Below are 27,386 nucleotides of genomic sequence, written 5' to 3' on the forward strand. Positions count from 1 at the left end.
GGTTCCTTTAACTGACGCGTGCTCGTTTCCAAAATCGAGATTATTCTCAAGCTATGATCACAATACTTAGGTGATTTCTTTACGTAATAATTTCAGTTGACCGCTTCGATATGATAACGCCCCAAGGAATAGGAAAAGGAATAAAGAAAGAAAAGATCCTATTTGGTTTGGTGTTTATCGCATGCGCGTGTATCAACCCGAGAATCGAATTTGCAACTCTAGCTTGTAAAGAAACATTTATTGATATTGATTCAATTATAATCCCGTAGATGCAAGAGTTCGCATTCCACGTTTACATCTCGTCTCTTCGGCTGCTAACATGGCTAAAGCATGATCACTTAATTACAACGACGTTTGCCCGTAGGGGGCTTTAAATAACAAAAAGAGTCTCAACTGATTTCAACTTCACACTTCCTCTGACGAAGAAAAGATTCTCTATCTTCGAAAATTTCCTCATCAGGAAACAACAACAAAGGTCCCCAGCTGCTTGAAGATACCGCTGGTTAGCATGCGTTTTATCGCAAGTTGTGAGAACGTCGTCCCCAGGTTCCAGACCACGCCAATTTTTCCCTTCCCTCCCCACCCCCCGGACTGTTCTCTTAATCCCCTTGAAGAAACCGTCTTCTACAGCCAGTGCTGAAGAGTTTTATTACAGTTTTTTTCATAATGAGGGGCTAGAAAATAAACTATAACAAGAACTCCGCTTTTAGGCTTGGCTAAATCTATATATTAGAAATAACAAAAAAGTTTTGATTGTCTTTAGCCGGCATAGTATTATATCAGAGGAGAGATAAATCGGGGAGATATATGCCATGGTCAGTCAATCTGGATTGAAACACTTCAGCAATTCAGCAGTACAGTGGATCAGAACATTGATAACAGAGGCACTTAAAACTTATCCTTCTGTTGCATCTTGAAATGATCGAATCAGTTAAAAAATATTGCCACCAGTGTATTTTATAACTGCGAAACATCGACAAATCCTAACTGACTCCTTTGTTATCATGATGACAAACTCGAAGGTTCCCCTTGACAAGCACGCAGTTCTAAACAGACTGATAAAGCATGCGTCAAAGACGCGACCAGCCATAGCTTCGTCCGTAAGTGTGAAAAGTTGAAAGTGTGGATATCTCATTTGGAGATATACATGAAGATGCCATTTCATAGATGCGATCAGCGCTTAAGACTGATGACGTCATCCAAAAGCTTAATGAGGATACGGAATGGTTTCAATCAATCTGGTATTCAATAAATAGTCATAAGATAAGCCTCTAATCTTTTTATTGCAGATATCAAATAGAGTGTTTTACATTATGTTAAATACAACTTGTTGTGTTTGGATAGCGTACAAAATTAAACGCTCATCCGTGCTCTCATTTCGCCCGGTTTTTAAACAAGCACTCCATTTACCATAGCAAAACAGTATGAACCCTTTACATGGCGTTTTCTTTCTCATACGAATCCAAAGCACTTAATTTGAATTAACTCACACTCTATTAAGACGGTTATCTCCGTTTATGACAAAAGCATTTGAAACTAGCAGCAAAACGGTAAATGTCAATAACAACGCAATCGCTTGTTTTCAAATAAATGTAACTTGAAAGTTAAACAAATCACTAGAAGTGATGCAATATGTAATTTAAAGGAGATACTTCATTAAGTGATAATGCTAGTTAATACCACACGACTAATTCATTACCAAACTACAAAATTTTACCAAATTTCATATCGCCGTTAGGAGATCTCTTACTAGGTCTGCCACAAACAAATTTAGTAAATGGTTTCACAATAAAACAATGAAAAGCTCGCCAAGTACATCTATCGGCATAAACGAGCCGTTTTTCAAGTAGGTTTTTTTTTGCTTGTTTCTTTCTTTCTCTTCTGATTTAATCTTTTACGGAAGTTTAATTCATATCTATCCAATATTCCTTATTCTGACACCGATTAAATTATTTATTATAGGCATTCTTTAAGAATTAATTAATTAGTTTCTTGTACTTTTATTATTATCATTTTGTCAATCAAGGACAAAGCTTTCACATGTTCTTTTAATAATTATAGGGAGAGAAATTTAACCAACACAAACCTACACTTAGTTTAGCACCGAGAAGTGACGATTATGTACCCTAACGACGGTCACTGGCCCATTTTCCCAATCTCTTAGCTGAGGTCTTCTTTGCAACTTCTTCACTTGGTCCTGCATCTTCATCTCCGAGATCTTCAACCCTGGAGTATTTTGCCTTGTCATAAGCGCCCATGTCAAGAAGTTCCAAATATGTCTTAAAAGAAAGTAACAAACGAGGGTTATACCTTAGCCGCAGAGCCTTACAACACAGTAAAGTCAAGCTGAAAAGTGCGATCACTTCCCCGGCATACTGCGGAGAATCTCTTTGGGTTAAAGTCGCGGATATACTAAGTGCGTTTCTTATTTCCTCTCTGAAAATAGAGAAGTTGCAAGTAGGTGGGTAGAACTGAGCAGATTTATGCCCTAGGGACGATCACAACCGCCGTAAATATCAGAGGCAGCCAACAAGTGGATTATGAATGGTTTCAGCCGAAGCTCTTATGGAGCGAATGAAAATAAAGCCAAAGCTACCAAGTATTGTTCCTAACACATGGGGGCAATGTAAGAAGTTTGGAAAGTTTTCGAGTCTTTAAAATGCATAAAATATTGGGAAGTTGTCAATTCTAGTAACGAACCTCTTCACGAATGTATGTGTCCATTCTTTGTCGCAGGTTTTCAAAAGGAGGACGGAAGTCAGGGTTACGATTCCAGCACCTTTTCATGATATCATACCTGAAATTTAACAATGATGGTCTACTCTTAACTACCTTTTTATGGATTGTGCAAAGAATACCAAAAAGGTCCTCCTACAGGAACCTTTTTTATTGAAAATAGTGTAGGCAATAGTTCAGGTTTGTCCTTTCATTGAAAATAGTGTAGGCGATGGTTCAAGTTTGTTGTGAGACGTCGAACATATCGCACTCCTTCACTCGCTCTGATGTTTTTCAAATACATTTTGATGTCATAATTGTCCAAGCCGTATCTCAGCTGAATGCGGTATGCTCCTGGTCCACATTCACATAACGGAAAGCTGCTGATATGATTGTAGTCCAATTGCTTTATTGCAAAGATTTCGGCAATGAGAACGATAAATGTGTCGTCTTGGATCTTAGGTTATTTTAGGAACACGTTAGTATTATGCTAAAAAAGTGCAACTCACAGTTTGTTATCAACATGATCGGGCTTTGGCATCTGATATCCCTTTGTGACCTCTGCAATCACCATGCCTTCTGACCATCCGTCGTACGGAATTCCTCCTGTCAATGCACAAGGACAAGTGCATGTCGCATTTCCAAATATATCAACCCTAAAGTAACCGACAGTTCTCGGTGACACTGTCTCAAGGTTACACAATGTGATCGGAAACCATGATCATGGTCAAGTGTGACACGACAAGAGGTCATGGGTTCAAATCCCGTAGAGGTCCGAATTTTTTTTTCAGGTCTTATTTTCACTACTGCTTAAGTAGTGTTCATTACTGCGAAGATCACTTTCATTCACGTATTTAACCGCAGTTCAAACATACGACTTTCATATATCTTTAGCCGTTTAAAAATAGCATTACTTCTATATAGCGCTTGAACATTGCTGTTCTAAGCGTTAAATGTATTGATTGAACATAGCTTGGCTTACCAAGGGTAACTATCTCATACAGGACGATTCCATAGGACCACCTGACGAGAGCATATCAGAAATATTCTATAGTTAATCGCTGAGTGAATTTTAGACGTGAAATAATAAAGAAAAATCCAAAGGTAATCAGTTCGTTAGGTTGGTGAATTAATATGCATATCTATACATACACATCACTCAAGGTGGAAAGTCCAGCAAGTTCTCCCAGCAGAATCTCTGGTGCAGTCCATTTGATTGGCAAACATCCCTGGAAAACAACCAATAAACGTTTGCCTTACAAAACTTATGTCCCTTTTGTTCAAAGCCATCTTTAAAAAAATATGAAGCTACATAACATAAACATGTTAAAATGTGAAAAGAAAGCTACATTTGTCGTTCCCTTATAAGTCAATCCAATGTTAGCCTTCGTTAAGTTGTCACGGAAAACAGAAAACGTAACTCCTTTCACAGGGCTTTCTACAAAAAACGCTAGTAAAATTGACATATCCCAATACCCAGGCCAGAGTACTTATTCTGTTAACTTCTAACTCTGCTTTGTTTTGCTTTTTTCTTGTAAGTAAAAGTGAGCTATGAAACCCTGTTGGTAGTCGAGGTACATTTACTTTATGCAGAGAATATGTTGACGCTTCCAACTTTTTTTCAGAAAACACCGCACTAAAGCAACCAAAAAAGTTTTTTCTACCTTTTTGGCATTTCCATGGCCATACTTGAAACTTTGATATGCCATACCAAAGTCCGTCACTTTGCAAACATAGTTGTTATCGAGGAGAATGTTTCGAGCCGCCAGGTCACGATGGATGATCTATCAGAAGATGAGGAGCCGGAATATGAGTCAAGAAACGGTAGGTTTATATAATACAGCTGTGAATTAAACGCCTGGGTATGTTCGAAAAATAAAGGGGCTGAAACTAAGGCAGCTTTATATAATGATTTAATGCTAACAAAACTAAGATTTCTTCTTTCTTTATCAAAAAACAAATTTGACTTTTTTACAACAGCGAAATTAACGATAATGATAACAATGATAACGATAATAGTGATAACTATGCTGATAATCATAATAATTATGATAATAAAATAAAATTTAGAAAAACGGAGGACCCGTTGTGTTCCAAGAAAGAAAAAGACGAGATGGTTTTCTCTTTACCTCTGTTTTCTTCTACAGATTTTTAGGGAGTTCCATTTTTCCCTTTGTTTTGTTTTTAAGTGTCGCAATAAGGTTTTATATACATATATATATTTATATATGTATGTATGTATGTAGCGCAGATTATTTATACGACGCGCCACTAGCCCAAATGAACCATCAGCGCATGCTCGATCTTTGACAGCTGCATGAGTTTGTCTTTTCTTTTTTTAGCCTAATTCTATACCATTCCAGGTAATAAGAGCTAGGATTTTTTGAGGCTCGGCAACCGAATTCTTATGAACCTTACTCTCGTCTCTTGGCTCATTTTGTTGACATCTGCAGTGACCTGCTAATGTCAACAAAAAGTATTATGGCTAAAAAAAACTTAGAGATTTCTCTAATGTAAAAGCACTCAAAAATGTTGGCCAAAATCTGAGCTGTTGAAAAATGAAAAGTTTAAATCTCTGAAAGATTTTTTCTGAGTTAGAATTGACACGTGACAAGTATTCCACTTACACCTCGCGTTCCAAGGAACACCATACCGGCGGCTATTTGTTTGGCAAACAGCACAAGATCGTAGTTGGTCAAATTCTGAGCTCTTCCCTCACCAAGATAATACCGATCCCTCACTCCTCGGCATTTTCTCAGGTAACCAAGTAGGTCACCACATGGCAAGTACTCCATGATGAGTATGGGATGAACTTAAGTGACGTTAAAAAAGAGAAAAAGCAAATAAATCCTATGTCAAGGCTCCTTACCGTATATCAAAGATAAAATTCCTGATAGCTCTCGTCATAAAGCAGTTTAGCTTACACGAAGGACTCATTCTTTTAGGATCTACTTTCATCAGAATTTACTTTCAAATATTTGCTACAGGTTAAAGGGAGAAATTAAGCTGGTTAGCTCCGTTCACGAGATTTCAAGCTATCCGACCGAGACCTTAATGAACTCTCGTTGGATACATGCTTTCGAAGAAAAACAGTCTGGTTGCCAAACCGAAAAAAGACAAACTTGGCTCCATTAACATCCCAGTTACGGAACTCACGTTAAGAGGTCCTAAGAGGGTTCATTCCTAGAAAAGAAGTTGTACGCTTAGTACTTACTTTGTGTCGTAACGCAGCCCATGAACTTTACAATGTTTGGCGGAACGTTTTCACCGATAAGTTTACCCAGCTCAATTTCTCTCATCAAACATTTCCTTCCATCCTCTCCAGCAGTGGCTAAAACAAAAGTATACATTAATGGAGACACGTTCTGATTAATACATTTGTTCTATGCAAGTTCAAGCCAGAAAGAATCCGGTAGAGCTACAAACCTTACTTCTTCTTATTACCATTTGGATGATAATTTTCGAAGATAGCAGATTGCCCAACTCACCTCTCCCCCAAGCTAGCAGATTGCCCAACTCACCCCCCCACCCCCTACTGACCTTGCCATACCTGTGACCTTTTATATTTCTTGATGGAAACAAGAACTATTGCAGCATTACTGCAATGCCAGGATCACTTTTATTGCCAAACTGGTTGATTATCTTATATGTTTGTTTGTCCTCCCTCCCCCCACCCCCGCCTTTTGTTTCTTTTTTCTTGCGCGTAACCTTGAGTGAAGAAGAGGGAGGTGTGCGTTGGTCAAGAAGTAATTTTGGACCACCTTTGCCCCTCCCGCCTCTTTCCAAATAAAACATTTCTATAACCACCCCTGAGATCAACATATGTTGAGAACAAGAACAAATCAAGAACAAATCGAAGGAGACTTACGCGTGAAACATTTAGCGGCTACTGTTCGATTGCCAGGTTGTCCATTTGGCGAACTCAGGAGAGCTCTCCACACGGCTCCAAACGCCCCTCGTCCAATGACGTCTTGAAGCAGGACACGGTTCACCGCAACCTCCCACTCATCTACCTCTGCATTCAATGGCTCCATCTGAATTGCCTCCTCTTGGTCAGGACTAAATATTGGAAATTAACATTGTATACTTTGTAAACTTTCAGGTTCAAAACAAAGAAAAGTTCTAAAAAGAAAAGAGAGATCAGAAGGAAAAAAATTGATTGGGGAGATAATCTCTCTTGCCGATAGTGGGAAAACAATGTTTTTACTAAACCAGAAACATAAATTATTACAAAACATAACAGTAATTATTGTTATTTGAATACACTTTGTCGATCGGATGAAGTTCAACAATAGCTTCGTCGTTTGTTAAAATTAAACAAGAAACAGTTGGTTTTAAAATCAGAAAATTTTACGTGCATTTCAATGCATAAATCTATAAATTAATCAAACCGAGAATAGGTAGAAGATACTCTTGAAATAAAAAAAATTAAACAAAGGAACTAATGAAGCCGATTCTAACAGCGCTTGATGAATGTTAATAATGCATCATAAACACGATAAATGTAAAGTCACTGCGATATGATTTTTGTTATCGTCATCATGCAAGGTGGTGACCCATGAGGAAGGTAATGCCGGGTGTTTTTTTTTTGATGAATTTGATGAATAAAAGGTGAAATAGTTGACTTACAGAGCCATAGCTGCAATTCCAAATAATGAAATGAAGGAGATAAAGAAGATAAAAGTTTGTATTAATTTATCAAATCGAATGTTCTTAAAGAATTTTTCTGTAATGGCACTAATATTAAATTTGCATAAATTAGGAGGGACGTGCTATGTGCTGAATTTAGAATTATTATCAAACACCGTTAACAGTAATGGAAATTATAATGATGATACCATATACAGACGTGAAAAAAAATCTACAATTAGCATTTTTTTGGCCGCACGCGAGTAATTCTTATAAAAATATTTCTACTCTAAGACTCTCAGCTTAGTGTCCCCCCATCCCCCTTCCCCCCAGCAGACATGCAAAATATGTTTAAACATTTTTTCCTTTTACTTTCAGACAAAGAAATCTGAAATAACAAAGAAAAATGGACGTCACCTATCCTTCGACGCTTGCAGAAATACCAGGCAAGCGAAATGACAATTGCTGCCGCCACTGATCCACCAATGTAGTACCACAAAGTGTTGAAACTTTGCACTTGCTTTGCTAATTGTGTAAGATAGATAAATGACCTTAGACAAATCTCGACGGTAGTAAAAGTACTAATAAAATTCAAGTTGTTCGGAATAGCTTTGGAATAGCTTGGCACATTATTTAACCTGTGATTGACACCTGCTCTTAAAAACGAAATGCCTGAATTTCATAGAGCGATGCAAGGAAATTTCATGTAAATGGGTCAGGTGACCCATATTTGTTTCTTATTTAATTAAAAAATAGTTTTAATCTATTTTTGAAATTTATTTTTTAATCGGTAAAGTTGTATGTTTCTTTTTAAGACACAAAGGTAACACCAGCTTACCTTTGACGTTTATTTTTACAAAGGAACGGGCAACAAAACCGAGCTTGTTACGTGCCTCACAAGAATACACACCACTGTCCTCCTTCACAACTCCAGTTATAGCAAATGTACTCTTTTCGTCATCGAATCGTGTATCAATCTTTGCCCTTTCGGGTGGTGAGTCTCCATCTTTTTTCCAAGTTACATTTATTGTTTCTTCGTTGACGTTGCAGGTCAATGTGAGGTTGTCTCCTGCTGTGAGTGCTGGATACTGACCTGGAACAATTTGAGCTAAGGCTTTTCCTACGTTAAGAAAAAAGCAATTGATTAAAATCATGGTCCACGTTCGTCACTTTCATCGTCAGCATCGTTTTAGTGTCAGCGTCACGTCATCGTCATGGTTATCGTCGGCGACATTGTCACGGTCAGCGTCATCATCATCGTTATCGTCATTAACATTAAACTTACCGTAAACACGCAGAGTTGCAGAGGAACTAGTTGTATTTGCTTTATTTTTCGCTTCACACTTGTAAGTCCCTTCCATCCCTTTTTTAACGCTTAAAAGTTTCAGGAATGATTCTCCTTTGTGATTGGATTGATTGATACCAGATGGCAGGTCAGCATTATTAAAAACCCAGACTAATGTTGGTGTTGGCACACCTGAGACTCGACAACTAAAGTTCACAGAGTTTCCTTCGGTAACAGACTGGTTTATCGGAGGCTCTATAATCTGGGGAGATACTTTAATTTTAAAAAAATACAAAGTTAATAAGGTTTGTGTAGTCCAGTTTGACTCCATTTATCCAATCCTTGATAAAACGACGAAACAACAACAACGACAAAAAATCAAAACAAAAAACGCGATGTTCAAGTCTATTTTTGACCAACGTCAATTTTTTCGAAGGTTTTCGTCGCCTTCAGCATAAAAAGATATCGTTTGCCCTTAAGTTGTCCCAGTTGTGCCAATAAAATTAATCCTTTTCTTGATGGTTGTTGAGTGTGATGTTAAAAAAAAAACATATGTTCAATGACTATCAGTTTCCTTTTTTTAGAAGTATATATTGAATTCGAAAAGTTATTAGGCGATAATGATCAAAACAATGTAAAACGATTGTATTCTGAAATCAAAAAAAGGAAAGGAAATCTGTCATTTGACGTTTCCAAATTGTCCGTTTTAATATGAGTTCACGGATAAAAATGTCAAAGTGGACCCCAGGATTTGCAATTCCTTAATAGCAGAAGGTGTTTTAAATTATTTCTTTGGTCACGGATTCAGCTTCAATAACAATCTGGGTGTGTGTAAGTCAGAATCAACTGTACGTGATCAGGTACCCTTTTCTAGAAGAAAAGAGTACTAATGTTGGTAATTTGAAGCAAGTTATATGAATGTTCATTTAAAAGCTCTTTCCAACTTTAATCCTTAATATTTAGGTAATGATTCCCTCAAAGCCTGGTTGATGAACTACCTTTAACACTAATGAAAATGAATCATAAGATCATGACTCCTTAGTTCCTTGTTCATCGATATTTTTAAAGGAAAAGGATGAAAAGAGAAAGAAAAAAATAGGTCTATTTAAATTTGGCTTAAGCTTAAAAACAAACGCTTTGTTAAGTTACAAGTTTGATAAATGACATAAACTACAATATAGAGTTTACCAGTGACATCGATCCAGAAGGAAGAGTTTGCTTTTCCATAATCATTTTCAGCAGTACATTCATAATAGCCTTTATCTTCAAACGTCACTTGTCCAATAACTAAGGTGTTGTTTTTATTAAGTGGCACTCCATCCTTGGTCCAGTTGACATATACTTGTGGGTCACCTCTCAAATAACACTCTTTTTCAAATGTGGAGTTCAATGCAATGGTGAGATTTCTAAACTCATCACTAACACGGGGTGGAACTGCAAAGTAAGCATATAAATACAAATTGCAAAATTAGAAGTCACCCAACGCCCCCCTCCTCTCCCCCCCTCTCCCCCCTCTTCCCCCCCTCTTCCCCCCCTCCCCACCCACAAAAAGAAAAACAATAAATTTAAACAAATTAACAAATAGCAATTTAAAAAGAAGAAAACGATGAACTATTTTTGGATCATATCAAACAAATTCTTCCAAAAACCATGTTAGTCAGGCTATATTACCAGCTTAGCCATGAAACCATCATATTTTTAGAGCAGGAACAAACGAACAAGTGTAAAGACTTTCCAGTTCTTCGCAATAAATAACTAATCAAGTTGTGTAAAGAATTACTGTACACTTGACAAACACACCTTTTACAGAAATGTCAATGTCTTTGGTGTCAAAGCCTGCTGCATTCTCTGCCTTACAAGTGTACCGCCCTTCGTCCTCCTTTGTTATCTCAGAAAAGAAGAGAGACAAACTCTGTCCTTGCAATGTATTATTCTTGAGCCATGTGATCTGAGGTTCAGGCTGACCCTCCACAACTTTACACGTCAAGTTCACACTGTTTCCTTCTATGATGAGATTGCTTGCTCCAGAAATATCCACTTTTGGTCGAACTAGGAGGTAAATAAATAACGTGTCCTTAGAAAATCGGAGGTATTCCAATATCATTTACACAGAACACATTAAACGCCATAACTTAACATAATGAACATTTGATAATGACACTAGCGCTTCATCGCCCAGAATGCTATTGTCTTTCGCGACATGTACTTGCAGTGCCCATTTAATCAGCGGGCAGCATAATAATTAGCATATCCTGAACTAGTCGGTCGTGATTGGTCAGCAGGTAAAGCTTTGAGAATACATGAGTCTCTTGACAGATTTCAGCTGCTGTCAATCAAACGGTTGGATGCGTAAAGTAAATCCCAAGGTGACATAAAGTGAACAATAGCCACGCTCTTAACAAAGCGTTCAGCAAATTCGTTTGCAGCGAATTCTTAGATGGACTGACAGACTTCCGTTGGTCAAAATGTTATCGGGATTATAAAAATTAGTATCATGAAAATAGGAAATAGAAAAATTGAGAAAATAGTGTCATGAAGAATAGGCGGTTTGAAAAGCGTAACTTGTAATCAGACGGTTTTCGAGTGTGAAAGGGTTGCGGACTGACAACAAAAAAAACGCCTGATTGAAGGTTATAAAAAGCGATGTTCAGAAAGCCAGCTAATCTTTCGTCAAGTGAAATGTTAGTTTCATTCAATCTTTGTCTTATGTGTGGTTTTGGCGAGCCCCCGTATAGTGGATCATAGCTATTTACTAAAGGTGCAGACATGTGAATGAAGGAAGGGTTGATCGGGGATTCTGTGAGCTCTAAAGAGAGCTCCCGATCAACGCGCTGCATTTATTGCACGGAAAACATTTCAATATCTGGACGGTATGAGGCACAATTGTGATCTGATGATACGGTGTGTTAACAGAGATGTTTATAACTCTTCAATTTAAATTTGGCGCACATGTGTGACATGACACAGCTTCTTAACAATGCTTCGTCAGGCGAAAGTGCGTCCTATTGTCTACAGAGGCGGGGCAAAAACTCTCTTGGAACTCTCTTGGGAGTCCAAAGGGAACAACTTTCGAGGGCTTTTAGGACATTTCGGTGTAGCTTTTGGAGATGATGTTTTTGATAACACTTGTGGCCATCGTATTAACGCGAAATTCCACCAAATCTTAGTTGAGATATCAAACTTACTTTACCAGAGGGTACCTAAGTCACGAAGTACTTTTGTGGAGGAAAAAATCAATCTGAATACTAATCAGTTCATATTCCATACGAATGCTGAGCGAAACGGCCGCATTTTCAAGATCACTTTCATAAAACTTATCGAAGACCAACGACTTGGATGAGCGTCTAAAATAAAAGCTGAACACCTCTTCCACAAAAGCCAGAGGGTACCTTATCGCTAAGTGGGCTAATTTGTGTAAAAATTGGTAAAACACACTAGGCATTAGGCTTTTTTCGGCCATTTTCTTTATTGTTTTGCCTGTTTTCAATTACGAGAATTCAAATTTAGCGCTATTGGCTACGCAAAAGGTCCCGGACGTGTCGCGGCATTCTAGGCGATGTTATATGAAACATAATCATTTGTCAGATCGCGGACATAGCTTCGTATTGAGGTCTACATACTCCTATTATCTCGGACCAGCCCACCAAAGACAGAAGGCGCAGCCGTGGAGAGTATGGTCTACCCTGTTATTGCTATAGAGTTTTAGGAGCATTCGATAACCTTATCACCCTATAACCTTGGTTCGCGAAAACGCTGATAGTTTGCTACAGCATTTGAAGAACCGAAAGCATTCCATTCACTTCACTGATGTTATAAATAGTAACAAGTCACTCGACATCCATGGGACTGCATCTTTAAAACAAGAGTCCGAGGTCCAAAAGATTCCTTGTGAGTAATGCGAAGTTTACGTTAGCGGAACATACAGTCCCATGCAAGTAATGGTTAAACGAGTGATATGGCAGATCGAGAAACGACATGCTTAGACAAAGGCCTCTGCAGTTTCAGAAGACACCTGGAAACCACCATTTCTGGACTGAAGTAGAGTACATTGATTGTCATCCTATTATTATACACGCAGGGTAAAAGAGGCCATCCACTTAAGATTTCGCATTTTACAACATAAATTGAACATTGGGGTAGACATCCCGGAAACATGGATGCGGACCACAAGAAACACAAAACATAATAACTTTGCGACAGTGGACTCAGAAAGAACATTTAGTCAAAGTGTGGCAATCGAGGCCTGTGTGGGATTCTAGCCAATCACAGTCAAACAGAGTGTTCATAAGGTCATGCATATCTACCGACCTTATAACACGAAGAAGACACAATATGCAGTCAAAAAGTCACAATCCACATCCAAAGTAACTTAATGGCGAGATAAACGATTATAATGCATTCAGAAATTGAATTCGTCACAATGACCAACTGAAGTCGTTTTAAGCACATTACCAGCTTGAAAAGAAACTATAAGCTTCATCAAAGGGCACTTACTCTGAGTTCTGACGAGGATACTACATTGTTGATAAATAACTTAAGTATAATTTCTTTTAACAGGACACCCTACTCTAAAACAACCGTAATCAACAAACATATCCACGATAAAATGTCGCCTCGCATGGCTGCGGATATGAACAGCGAAAAGGTTTTGAAACTGAGTAAATTAAATTCATTACATTTGAAGAACTGACTTTATGACTTTCTATATATTATCTTATTGGTCACTCACCTATAACTGTCACTACTATGTTTTTATCTCTGCTTGTGACCCTCTGTGGTCCTTTAGTTTGTTTCATGGTACAGGTGAATGTTCCATTGTCTTCAGGCTTTACAAAACCAATACGCAGGCTGCCGTTGGATACTTGAGTGAATCGTTTCGGGTCTAAGGACTTTCCTCCTTTCTTACTCCAAGAAATCTGTGGACTCGGTGTTCCATCAGCACTACAGCTTATAATGCCAGACGTGTACGCAATAAAGGTTTGTTGGTCCAACGTCTTTTGAGTAAATCTTGCTGTTGAAAGCAGTAATGAAAAGCACCAATATCATAGCTATACTGTTGAAAAGTCAGAAGTGTACTTGTCTTACATGGCATTGTCCTGCATGTTAAGCCTATTTCTACAAGATAAAAAGATGCCTTTTCATACCATTAATGTAGACAATGTAATATTGAACATATTCCAATCTCTCGCATTTATATATTCCTCCATCAGATAGCTGCACGTCGTCAATGAACAGATCGCCATTGTCTTCAGCTCTGATCCTTTCAGAAGTAGAGTTTGTTATTTCAAGCTTTTGCCTATTAATGGACCACCTAGCATGAGTGGTTTCATTGTGTATAGAACAGTGAAGCTTTTCTCTGCTACCAATATCAAAATAGAGTTTCTCTCTTTTCAACACTGTCTGGTTTTCTGCAAAAAAAATAGTTCAGTTTAGATGATTTTATCAAAATAAATCAAATTTTTTGTACTTAACACTACAAGAAGAGATAGAAAAGTTGAATATATTTACCTGTGCTAAAGCTTAAATTGAGAAATGTTTTTAACAATGTCGTATTTTAAACTTAGTTACATAGCTCCAAACAAAATCCTGTTAGCCATTAGGTAACCCTTAACTGAAGTCAGGTGATCTTATGAGCAGTCATATCACCCTCATGAAAGTCATGTACACCCTAGCTAACATCATTTCACCTCAAGACCAAGTTGAATCATCTATAAGGAGGGTAAGTTCTTAAAGAAACTGTGGCGTCGCGTCGGTGGGGGAGTATAACACCCGCCATGAAGAAGGGCTAACGCTCGAAATTTAGCTTTGAAATTCTTTACGGGGGCAAATTTACATTATCAACTCGGTTGATAAAATCAAAATCATCTAAGTCATTTTAAGTCGACCCATGTTACCCTTAAACCAAGTCATGTCACCCTTAACCCTAACCCTCCACTTTAGAAGGTCAGTGGGAAGAAGAAAGACAATCACGAAAATCAGGATAACTAATCAGACCTAAAAATTTAGTTGCTTACTTGGTTGACACAACGCTTGAGAACCCTTGTCATCCGCTTGACATTGAGGTGGAATGTTTAACTTTCCATCGATGCGATCGCATGATGCAAGTTCAAACTCCTCTCCAGCGCAAGAGACATCGGACATTGCAAAAGGTATTCCCTCAGCCTTTATGTCTGACCCAATAAATTCCGCTAAAGCCTCTTCAAAGCCAAGTTGACGACAAATAACTTTGACATCGTTAAAGTCCCATTTATTCCTACATATCTTCGCCCATTTCCCCTTGTAAAACACTTCCACTCTTCCTCCATACTCCACATTTGCGCCATTCAAGCGAACAGGAACTTATGGAATTACAAAAATTTTAATCCATTAAGATGGAAAATACTGGTTATCAAGAATCAAGAATGCCTTTAAATCACGAAAGGATAAATAGTTCATGCCAGTCTAAGTGTTTAGTTTTAAGGGAAATTCTAGGTGTAAATTAATCAGTATTCGTACGTTGGATTTATCGTTCTTTGTCCGATGTAGTTCACGACATTTACATAGTTTCCTTGCAGCGATGTTTTACGACGAACCTCTTTTACATTGCTTCTTGACTGTGCTTTAAATTGTGAAACAAGATTTTTTTTTAAAAAATGTTGGAACATTCAAGACGTGTCTTCTTAGCCTAAAAGCGTTTACTTTCGGCGAACACAATAGGGTGATTTACATTTTAAATAAGAACGTCATTTTTAAAGCATTTCTCATGCAATTATCAAGAAAAAGGCATTTAGTTAAGTATAAGTAGGGTGAAAATTGTAAAATTCCTTAGTTTCATGAAAGAGAGAGAAAAAAGGAAACTAGAGGGATGTTAAAGTTTTAAGGAAACTTAGTGAAGGGGTTGGAGGTTGTGAAGTTCATGAAACCGAAATGCATAACTGCGCAGTTAGGTTCTTCTTTCGGCAGCAATTCAACTGTAATCGCCTCAGGGCGTAAACGAACCCGCCAGATTTTTAGCGATACATACCTTTTTAGAACCTAAAGATACCCGAAGATGAGCAATCATTGATCTCGGGAAAGTTTTAATCACCGGAGTGTGAGTAAATCTATCAAGTTACCATCTTTGGAGATCATGCGAATATTAAATGAGTGCAATTCATTATTACCTTTGCAAATTTGTTGTTTATTTTCCAAGTTGTTTTGACATCTGGTCGGAATGGTACAGTTGTAGTCGGTGGACATCTCTGAAGCATTGCCACGTTCTGCGTACCATGTGTAATTAGCAAAGACGCCGTTGTCATAATAGCCCATGGCCATGCAGGTTGAATTTTCATCTGCTTCATCCCATTGACTGGTACAAAGCTTTTGCCAACTGCTGTTTGAGAATATCTTCATTGTACCGACAGATGGGTTCTTCTCTGTTTCAAATCGCAAGGGAAATTCTTCAAATATTAAAAAAAAAACAATAGATGAATAAGGATAATAGTAAACAACGTGGACTAATTAAGCTTAGGTAAATTCTTGTGTCGATGATGTCGCCATATAGTTACCTAGTAACAGTAGTCCTTGCATTGCTGAAAGATTTCTTTTCAGTTTATGGTGGAAGAATTTCCTGTTTAGCTAAAATGATTTTCTTTGTTAGCTGGTCAATGCCAAAACTGAGGCCCTCGCATTGTCAAACATATTTCTTGTCAGTAGATGATAGTTAGCTTTACCGGCTTGACCAGAAAGGTATTGCTCACGGGCAACGAAAAGAAATTCGTAATCGCCATTATGCATATAGTGCAGACTTCTTACAGAGTGACCACAAATATCAGCGAAAACTTGTGCCAAGAATTTATTAGCTATTGTAGTACAAATGATAATGGAGATTTGTTTTGTTTCTTTAAGGAAAAGCATGGTGAATTCCGTACAGGTACAGAGTTTGTGCATTAATGAAGGATTTCTGACTTATAATGAACTCCTGACTTTTGATAATTTGAGCATTTCATATACTTTGCCTGGATGATTATGTGATTAAAGTTAAAACTCAGAAGTTCTATTCATTTTTTCTTACTCTAACTTTTATTCCTGTATTTGTTCTTTTTTGTTTCAACAAAGAAGTTTTCATCCACTGAAATCAGAAAAGCTGCAATTTGTATGTTACCTTCTTGGCAACTGGACATGTTGCTACATTCTCTCAGCAGTGCTCCGGTCCCATCGCAGTGTTTCCCGCCATATGCTGGTTCTGGATTGGCGCATTCTCTCTGTCTGGTTTGTATACCACCAACTGGCTTGGTACAGATACTCCAGGAGTTCCACTCACTCCAGCCACCATCCACTTACAAAGTTTTAAACAAAAACATTTGATAAACTACCATAGAAGACATGTTTGGATCATTTACCCAAATAAAGTATGTAAGACAGTGGTGCAGTCTCTATTTCTACCTTTCTCTATAATTACTTCGAATGCTCAAGTTAACATTTGGTTACGGTAAACTCATTAATTTGGTATTTGGCGCGATGCCGATGAAGGGTTTGCTATGAACTTATCGAGACACGCTTCTGAGAGCAAAAACATAACTCGAGAGTGGTATTGGTGAGGGCCAGTGGGTTGGGGTCCAAGCGAGCAAGGTGAACGTGAAACACTGGGAAGGTGTCCGACATGGATGGGTTGACGGCTTCGTCTTGACATGGGTTCTGGATAGATCGTCTGCTAAATTCAAGAGAGAACCTTTTCTATACACAATAGTAAAATTGTAACGCTGTAGGAAAAGCAACATCTTTTGCAGACACTTAGGTGCTAAGGCGAGGTCCTTCTTGAAGATTGACTGAAAGAGTTGGTGGTCTGTATAGACTCTGTTGGATTTTCCTAAAAGCAATTCCTCGAATGTGTTGAGGGCTTCAACAATAGCCAGGTATAGCACTCTTCGGTAGTGATTAGGCCTTTTGCAGTACGCAATGGGTCGTAGAGAAGACTCGTCAAGGGCGCTGCTACTGTGTGGTTTGATGGTTTGTAAGAGGGCAGCTCCTTGGCCATAGTCTGAGGCGTCCACTTGAAGGATCAGTGGCGCAGTTACGTCAAAGTATGCCAGGCATGCTGCACAGGTGGCTAGGGCTTTTGCTGAATCAAAGGCTTCCTGGTGCCTTGTTGACCACAGTAATGGCATGTCCTCTTTGGTGAGGTTGTAATGAAGTTGGGTGACGCTGCTAAGTTCGGAACAGAATTTGGCCAGGTAATTAATATCCCGTAGGAATCGGCGCACTGCTTGCTTTTCGGTTGGAGTGGGCATGGTGATCATAGCTTTAACTGTGACAGGGTTGGGCTGGAGGCCATCTGTAGTGGTAACATGGCTCATGAAAGTGGCTTTGCAAATAAGGAATTTCATCTTGTTGACATTTACCTTGACATGACGTTGTTCAAATCCCTCAAGCACGGCGATAAGGCTGCGGTCGTGGTCGATTCTGGCTTCCATGTTATTGACGCTGCAGCCAGGGATTAAGATGCCGTGAGTAATACCGAAGCTTAGGAGGCCATCAAGCACCATACGAATTTGGCGCTGCCGTTCTTTTGATGCAGAGGATATGACTAATGGTAGCCTAGTCCATCTGTAGCAACCCCATGGTGTGAACATTGTGGTAATCAGAGATGATCTTAAGGACAAGGGGATGGTTTGCCTCTTTACATCCATTCCTTCCATGCAGCTAGTGGATGATTTCTTCCAAGGTGGAGATGCTGTACTTTGGACATCGAATGGCTTTATTGAGGGTCTAAGAAGGGTCTAAGCAACTCCGTATTTTTCCCGGTTTGGTTGGGGTTGGTTTTGGCTCTCGGTTGAGATACCCTTACTAGCTGGCCAGTGGTTTCATACGCATCCAGGGCCGCTTTGATTGCATCCAGCTTTGAAATGGGTTCACATTGAATGGGGGCATGAATGGGTTTGACATCTGGATCCAAGTCGAGATCGACGGGTAGGCTGAGGAAGCCCAGACCTTGAAAGAGTGAGGTTCAGTTCTTGGAAATGAGTTCCAGAGTTCAAGTCCTTAGTGTAGGCCAGACTCGCATTGACGTATCTGGGGGTGGTAAAGGGGGCCCAGCTGCTGATTCCGGATGGCTGTCAGGTTCAGTCAGCAGTGGTTGGGGAGGGTTACTTATGGAGCATTTCCTTATGAAGTCCGCATGCATAGTCAGCACATCAAGTGCTATGCTTGCCTCTGTACTGAGTAAGGCTGGTTGGTCAGTGAAAATGTCTAGGAAGGTGAGGTTACTCGTGAATTTACCTTTACTGGCTTGGGGGTAAGTTGGCCAATGGATCTGGTTGGTGGACTGTCATAGGGTGGAATCACAGTTTTGGATGGTAGAATCTTGGCCCAGGATATGCTGGAAAAGTAGCAGGATAGAAGAGTGTTGCAAGAGGCTGCGGAATTTATTTGGAAAAGAATTTGCACTCTGCAGTTTGAGACCGGTTCCTCCAAAAGAAGCCAGGCGAAATGGCCTTTGTCAGAGGGTGGGGCCGTTGTAGGGACGCCAGTGTTAGGGGATTACCTGCTTAAGAGGGTGAAGCGGTTCTAATACTGTATGCTTTCCACGGGAAGGGTGTAGGAGTGCTCTTCTTGTTCCACCAATCTCATGTATTCCCGTCTGGGACCCGGTGGGGTAGGTGTATGGGAGGCAGGTCTAGAGGCTCCGTTCTCTTTGGCAACCTGTTGACAGAAGCCTGCAAAGTGATCAGTTTTGTGACAACATCTGCAAGTGTGGCCTGAAGCTGGGCATATGTCGCGGTAGTGTTGCTGCATGCTGCCACATAAAAAGCAATATCTGTTAAGGAACGTTCCAGGTCTTGATCTGCCCGGAGGTTTTTTGACCAATTCGTGCGCTGTCGTGGAAGTGGGAGAGTGAACTTGTTCTTCTGTGGTGGAATTAGCCAAAAGCTTGTTTGTATGTTGTGCCGCCTCAATATAACTTGACTCACCACGAACGCCGGGGTGAAAGGGGGATCCTCCGGTTTCCGTTGGCCATCTCTGTAAAATACATCTTTTCGGAAGCGACTGAAGGATTCATTGAGACCGAAGAGAAACTTACCCCTCATAAATTCTTGCGCGTTTACGCCAAACGATCATCGCCCGACGGCAGTACGTATAACGGTTTCTTACGTTGAAATGGAGGTTTGGTAGCGGTCTTGCATCAAACTACATACACCAGCGTAATGTTCTTTGATTTTTTGAAGCCAAACTCAGTGTTTTCCAGCATCATCGTTCGATATCTTAGAAGTGATTTCGATGTGCAAGGTGTCCCATTCAGTTGAAGGAATTGCTAACTCGAAGGGTCTCTTAGCGACGATGTAATGGTCCTCAATCTCGGTGATTCTGCTTTTAGCGGGGTTTCTGTAACCTTCGAGTAAACATTAATCATGAAATCTGGTCTCCCAGTAACGGTTATTGTCACGGTCTGGTTGCACGGCTTGTACATCGAGGATAGACTTTCCGTGCTTCGGCATAGTGCAATTGTGAAATGTTGGTGAAGGTTTGAGATGTTGCCGAAGAAGCTATTCAATGGTGCAGCTGTGTCTACGAGAAGCTGGCTCGCTGTAAAAAACGGTCCTGACACCATGTTAAGCAGTATACTTTTCTAGATTGAGGAAGAATAAGCACATGCGCAGCCATGATGAACTAATTTATTCACACCCCAAGCACGCGTTGATACGGGAACTTTTGAATGTGGTGTAATTATGTGCGAGTAATGAAACGGTAACATGACATATTCTGTGACTCTAAAAAATCTGGCTTTAACAGCGGAAGCAGAACAAAAAGCAAAGGACACAAAGGGCGTAGACACACTTTAAAATATAGGCTTTGAGCCAAAGAAAAGGAGACAAATGAAACATTCCTAACATATCTCTCAAATTCATCCCAACACCCCGTGACAAACGAATGTAAAATTAGACAACAACTCTTGCAAGATTTTGAATAATTTGCAATTTGCAAGACGAGTGCACCTCCAAAACATCTTTCACGGATAAAACAAAGAAGCACATCCGTTTCATATTAAATCCAACTGGATACCACCGGTTCAGCCTTCTATTGCCTATGAGAGCGACTAAGAAAATGTCAAAACACAACTTGCAGAGATTACTGTAACTAAGCCAAAAAAGAAATTGTCACGCAATGAGGTTATGGCTTTAAAAGAGTTGAGAAACAATTCAGTTTTAAACCTCAAAAAAGCAAACAAAGGTACAACAGTCATCATGAATATAACTACAACTACAACCTTTCAGAGCGCCGATGGTGAAAAACACGCAGAAAAGGGTTAGTGAGATCATTGACCGAATGCGTCGGGGCAAACACATCGATGACATGACGAACAAATGGCTTTCACAAACTCCTAATCCGCTTAGAATACCAATATTCTATAAGCTCACGATAATACACATGCCTATACTGGTCGGTAGACCTTTAATCTCAGGATGCGACGGCCCCATCGAAAAAAAATCATCTTTTTTGTAGACACTGCCCCAGACTATAGCGCAATTGCAACAATCCTATATGAAGGATGCCACTGCTTTTCTCAATTTCATAGAAAAACCAAAGGTAGGCAAAGATACTATTCTAGTGTCAATGAACGTTTCTAGCTTGTACACAAATATACCTCAAGAAGAAGGAACGAATATTCTATGTGAAGCATACGAAAAGCTCAACGACCATAACGCACCGATCCCAACGCATTACCTCAGGGGAATGCTTGGCTTAATCTTTTAAAGAAACTTTGTTTTAATTCAATGAGGAGAACTTCCCTGGCCCAAACGAAAATGGGCAATGTCATTTGCCAATATTTCCATGGCGAAAATTGAAACGAAATCAATCCAACAATGCGAAACCAGGCCAAGAGAATGGAAACATTACATTGATGACGTTTTTTCCCTTTGAGATTGAAACAGGGAAGAAGTAGATAGTTTATTAAACGAGCTAACTATTTCCACCCTGCAATCAAATTCACGGCCGAAATATCAGAGAACAAAACCACCTTCCTCGATACCACAGTGTTTAAAGGAGAGAGATTCGCAAAAAATCCAACTTGGACATCAAAACCCATTACAAGCCGACCGAGACCTTTCAATTTACGCACTTCGCCACATGCCACCTACCAGGCGTAAAACATAGTTTCCTTGAAGGCCAAGCAATCAGATTGCTTAGAACAAATGTGCTCTCCGAAAGAAGTATCAGAAGAGTACCTTTTAAAATTCAAACAAAGCTTCAAAGCAAGAGGGTACCTAGAAAACATCATAGAAATGTCTCTGTCAAGGTCAACTTTGCTTCTAGGCAATCGGCTCTTACGTATACACAAAAGCCAAAAGGTTACAACGTACCACTCGGCAGTTAAAAATTTAAAACGAATATCGATGAAACATTAGATTCAGCCCTTGCTGGATGCAATCTTTAAAAAACCTCTGATCATCTTGTACAGAAAGGGAAAATCACGCTCGTGAGAGCAAAAATATAATTTTAAGGCTATAGTGTGACGCGACCACAAAAGCCATATGGGGAGTCCGTGCTAGTCTGTTCTCACCTTTATTCTCGGCCTTAGAAAACCTCGAGTGATATGATTTGGGCGCTGCTCAGTAATTAAAATAAAAATTTCAGCATAAATATGAGACCCGACGTTAAAATGAGAAAACAAAGTAGGCGTTATAGCTCTGCAGGAAGTCATGAATCTCAAGTGGAAACCTCGAAAAACATTTCAAAAATGGTTTTCCATTGGCTCATACAGTGAAAAAATGAGCAAATTCCTGTTAGGATGCAGCGAAAGCGAAATATAAAGCTTAAAACGGCGCGACCAGTCAGTTAAACTAAATTTTATAAATAGAAAACTTGATAAATGTTAAGAAAATAACATTTTTCTCGTTTTTGTCGCGGCATTCTAAGCGTTCTCCTCTATTCCATTAAATCAAAGGCTTTCGATAACTTAAAATCTGGGATATCGTCTAGTATGGCTTTATTTCGCAGGGCAGCAAAATTTTAAAGTTTTTCTATGGTTTTACCGTGATAATAGTCGATAGTGTTTTGACCAATCAGAATCTACGTTTTCTCTAAGTTCTGTCATTATGTTTAATTTACCGGTTAATCTAAACTCGTTTTTTAAATGTCATCAAAGCATCATTAAAATATTTTTTTATCCTTGATCAACTTTCTCTTTTATGTGGTTTGAACTCGTGGATCTGGTTTGCAATATGAGAATCGTCTTCACCTTTGAATTTTTGTAGTAACGAAATTGAACATTTGTTCAAATCATGAACCATAACTCTTTTTCCTTTATATGAATAAGAACTGTACCTCCTTTCACTTCAATCCAAAAGGTTGATTTCTTGCTTCCAGTGGGGTTTTTAGCGCTACATGTGTATTCGCCAGAGTCTTCAAACCTCGCTTGAGGAATCGTGAGAGTGTTCTTTTTGCCGCGATTCATCCCATCCTTAGTCCAGAGTACCTCAGGTGTGGGGAATCCGCTTAAAGAGCAATTGAACTGAAGAGGTGAATTGTATGTAACCGACTGATTGATGAGCTGAGGATTAATTTCAGGAGGACCTGGCCATGGAATTAAGAAGCAAAATTCAAAAAAGGTGATATAAGAGAGAAAAAAAAAAGAACAGAAGGTGAAAAGAGTAACCGGAAGAGAAAAAGTAAAATTAACATTTACCTGTAACTGTAACCTGAAAAGCTGCTTCACGTTTCCCTTCACTGTTCTTAGCGCTGCATGTATATTGACCAGCGTCTCCATAAGTCACTTGTTTAATGGTGAGCTTGTTCGTGGTATTAAGTAGCTTTCCATCTCTTGTCCAATTCACCTCTGGTTGAGGAAAACCCCTCACAAGACAATCCACTTGAAGGGTTGAATTAAGTTTGACAGACTTCTCTCGCCGAGAATTAATTTCAGGAGGACCTTTTTTTTTTTGAAAAGGAAAGTAATGATTAATGTATAACTATTGCCCCATTCCCTCCTCTATCCTTTCTTTTAACCGTCGCTCACCCCCTTCGTAAAAGTTTCTTCTCATCCCCAACTCCCTGCTGTTGTAAAAATAAAAAATGGCAGCGATAAGAAAATACTAAGAATACTAAGCATTCGCTCGCCAAAATCGCGCCTGCTGTGCAGCAGGTGCAAAGGTAGTCTTTTCGTTTTACGACTAAACAAAATTTCCTTCGTTTTGCGAGAGAAAATGTAAATATAGCATCTAATCAGAAATAATAAAACTCCGGCAAAAAAAGTGTTGTTTTGAAGAGTGAGGTATTTAATGAAAGGACAGTTGAGGAACATTTTTCAATTTCTAAAACAGGAAATTAGTTCAGTCTTTTACTTTATCCTCATGGATGAAACCACTTACATTTACAAGGCCGTGATTCCTGAGTTCTGGAACAGTTGAATTCTAGAAGTAAGGTTATTTATATAATTTTTTAAAGTAATGATGATTGGGCCTAAGTCAGCCTTTTTTTTAATACAGAGAAACCATTTATTTAGGAGAAGTATTGAACTTTCCGCCAAATTGTCCACCTAGGGAATAGAGAAACTGACAAACAATGCATCAATTCCACCCCGTGTTAGTGATAAGTTTAGAAATGTCACCATTGCTTTCAACTCCACATTTACAATGCCATCAATACCCAAGAATTCATCCATTTCAATAAAAGCTTATTAATGTGCATGCAGTCTCTTGAAGCTGTAAAACAATAGTGAAAACCTACAAACACGCCTTTGAGTTACAAATACTGAGATTTTCGTCTTGTAACTTACCGACTCTTTGCCTGTACTGGCCGCACTCTTTGCAGCCTCCATTCCACGATGACCAGGCCATGCAACCTTTGAAAACGATACGTTGTGGGAAAAGAGTCATATGTGAAATCGCTTCCTTGTTTCATAAATCTGAAGCTTGCCATAAAGGATACTAAAATAAATACTTATTTTCGTTGATGACGTGAGTTCCTAAGGTCCAAGGAGGCTTCAAACTATAGCCTTCAAATTTAAAAGATTGATGCCTTGCCGTTCCCGATCTCGCCTCATTCGTGTGCTCCCAACATCCTGCAGGAATTTTTCATTTAACCCGGGAAAATGCCAATTTTTTCTGTTTCTCAAATAGATGGCTGTGCAAAAGCATTTTAAAGAAACAAACTAGGATTTCAATATCGTCAGCTTTGAATTCTTAACTTTTGCTGTTAAAGCTCCACCAGAAGATGGCTGAGGCCTGAGACGTTGGAATTTAATCCTTGCAATACTTAAAAGTTTGTTTCTATGCTGGCCTATGCACACTGATATACTGATCCACAAAGAAACACTCTATCTTTCCTCCATTTTTCTATTGGGAACTATTCGTTTGATCAACCATTTTTATTATGCCTACTGATAAATAACAGTTAAAACATGCCTACTTACAATCTGTTAATAGTTAGGATGAGGATGTAAGGCGAACATGAAAAGAAAGTTTGCACATTTAATGAGTAAATAGACAGCTTAACCATGTATACACACCACAGGCTACACACACCATACTCTTCAAACATGTAATCAACTGAACATGCACTCACCCGCTTATAAATCCGGAAAGGATACCATGAAAGGGAAAAATAATTCAAACGAAGATATTTATTAATCTAATCATTTACTTATTTATTTTGAACTTAGCGCTTTGTTCGCTACCTTAATGCTCTCTGTTAAAGTAAATTATCAGATAACAGGTTTTGTAAATCAAACAGATAATGGGCTCCAACCGACATCAATGATATGTAATGATGATCACACAAACGTCTTTCATTATAGGACCTTGGTATTGGCAGGCAGACATCAATTACTGTCATTACATATTATGCTAACACAGCTACCCACAAAACTAACATCGTTTTCAATGAAAATATTTCAATAGTATCAGCGATCGCTAACGGTCATTGATATAAACCTGCGGATTCCCTACCTCATAATAAGATTACCACTTGTTGAGTTTATATTGACACACTAGAGTATACTTTAGTTACAGGAACGAACGATATTAATAGTTACCTTCAGGTTTTGCTAGGCAAAAAGGACGAGATAAGAAAAGATGCGCAGTTAATGATACAAACGGCATAGCCCAATTGCAGTGCCACAACTAAATTTCTAACTCTCTTCGTAGAAAGAATCGGTTTCCAGTAATCTATTTTCTCATTTGAGGAGAGTATTAGCGTCTATTTCCCAGAGCAGGATCTGACATAAGACAATGTCTCCAAAAGATAAACGTTAAATTTTGTCAAGGAAAGGGTGCATTTCTTTATTCAGTTTTAAATTGAAAAAGTATTCTCTTTTGGTAAGTAAACGTTGGCGAAGCTAAATTTGTTTTGATTTTGTCCCGGAAAATGTAGGAAATGATCCTTTTCAAATCTCCAGACAGAGACTACGTCTATAAACTTTGCTCCTTTTTTCGGTTTATCAGCATGGTATAAGGGAAATACATTACGTATATATGTATGTTGTAGCTATTTCTACAACCAAACGAGGAAACTTACCCGCTAAGTTTTCAGCATTGAAGGGAAAGAGAAATAAGTGATTTTAGTTACATGTGTGGGAGGACCAACAAACTTTAAAATAAGCGGGTCAAGAGAACGGAAAATGAGGCGAAAATACACATTCAATAATCTCAAAACTATAAGCAATATATAATTTACAATTCCCATGGGTATTACCGGCTCCTTCGTGTTTGGATGTTTATTCATATCACAGCTAACCACAAGCCACGGGTCTAGTTTATCCGATACATGGCCAAATAATGTCTAGCAACTTAACCCATAAAGCAAGGAGTTTATTTGAACACCAGTGAATGGACGATCCCGGAACACATGCTCTTTCGACGTAACAATTGTCTGTTAAAGTCTATTTAACAAATAGAGAAGCCTTGACTGTGCTCTGTTCTGTTATAAAGCACGAAGGAAGCGGCTAGAGCACGAAAGAAGTGTAGGGAGAAACACTCGACTACGTCTCGTGTTTCTCCCCACTTCTTGAGTGCTCTAGCCGCTTCCTAAGTGCTTTATAACAGAACAGAGCACAGTCAAGGCTTCTCTATTTGTTTTATAATAAAGAATCCGTAAAATTCCCCATACATTACTTTCAACTTTCAAAACAAACTTTATTTCCAAAGCGAACAACAATGTCGTCAGCATGCTCTATACTCTCATAGAGCACGCTACAATAAGCCAATCAGAATCCCTGTTAGAATGGTTCAAATAATCTGATTGGCTCTACAAGACAAAAGCTGTCAAAAGTGTCAAACCATCAAAGTTCAAAAACCATCAAAGTTCACAATCTGCGCTAGTTTACAAACTAAAATAGTTCGGCAGGTCGATTTTAACGCTTTTGCCTGAAGTTTTTAATATAGAATCTTCAAGTGAAATGTTCACTGAACTTCAGCCGAATTATGGCTCATAAAAAACACGCGAGTTTTTTCACATGACAAGGTAGAAAACAAACTGTTCAAGGCGAGTGTTTTTTAAATGAACGACAGCCGAATTCACCGGAACATGAAGATCGCTCGGGATGACAGCGCCGCAAAACTCGGCTGCAGTCACTGAAGTGACTTTCTACTCAACGTATCGGAAAGGATATCAGAGCGAGCTCTTATTTTTTCACTCGAAGGCCGGCCGATGTAGTTTCTGAGGCTTGCTTTACTGTAATGACCGGAGATCGCCATGCTAAGCCAGCCGCGATGGACTTCAGCATGATCATATTTGCTCAGACACCGTCATGATTAGTATGAATTTTAACAGTTATGTCAGTTTGATTATATTTTTCATAATT

General features: G+C 39.0%; 1 protein-coding gene across 1 annotated transcript; it reads right to left on the reverse strand.

Moving 5' to 3' along the window:
- Window positions 1-1,264: 1,264 nt before the first annotated feature.
- LOC149045492 (inactive tyrosine-protein kinase 7-like) lies at window positions 1,265-24,423 on the reverse strand. The gene is made up of 22 exons (XM_089207808.1): window positions 24,363-24,423; window positions 23,274-23,516; window positions 22,913-23,161; window positions 16,752-16,925; window positions 15,772-16,047; window positions 14,644-14,967; window positions 13,774-14,037; window positions 13,359-13,640; window positions 10,430-10,678; window positions 9,818-10,063; window positions 8,630-8,902; window positions 8,183-8,464; window positions 7,743-7,869; window positions 6,584-6,774; window positions 5,930-6,046; window positions 5,343-5,527; window positions 4,380-4,499; window positions 3,868-3,944; window positions 3,698-3,738; window positions 3,225-3,321; window positions 2,701-2,797; window positions 1,265-2,279 (listed from the first exon to the last, which is right to left on the reverse strand). The coding sequence occupies exons 1-22, from the start codon at window positions 24,421-24,423 to the stop codon at window positions 2,127-2,129; spliced, it is 4,128 nt and encodes a 1,375-aa protein (XP_089063934.1). The 3' UTR covers window positions 1,265-2,126.
- Between the last annotated feature and the right edge of the window lie 2,963 nt (window positions 24,424-27,386).

This window comes from Pocillopora damicornis, chromosome 5 (assembly GCF_964200805.1).
Source record: "Pocillopora damicornis chromosome 5, jaPocDami1.2, whole genome shotgun sequence".
Taxonomy (NCBI): Eukaryota; Metazoa; Cnidaria; class Anthozoa; order Scleractinia; family Pocilloporidae; genus Pocillopora; species Pocillopora damicornis.

What these genes read in the sequence shown, in the direction of transcription:
- LOC149045492 (XM_089207808.1), bottom strand. Translation starts at nt 24,423, where the DNA reads ATGGCCTGGTCATCGTGGAATGGAGGCTGCAAAGAGTGCGGCCAGTAC. An exon ending in CATGTCCAGTTGCCAAGAAG is followed by an intron (nt 16,048 to 16,751) that starts GTAACATACAAA and finishes TAATATTTGAAG; the next exon opens with AATTTCCCTTGCGATTTGAA. An exon ending in AGCCGCTAAATGTTTCACGC is followed by an intron (nt 6,047 to 6,583) that starts GTAAGTCTCCTT and finishes CTTTTGTTTTAG; the next exon opens with CCACTGCTGGAGAGGATGGA.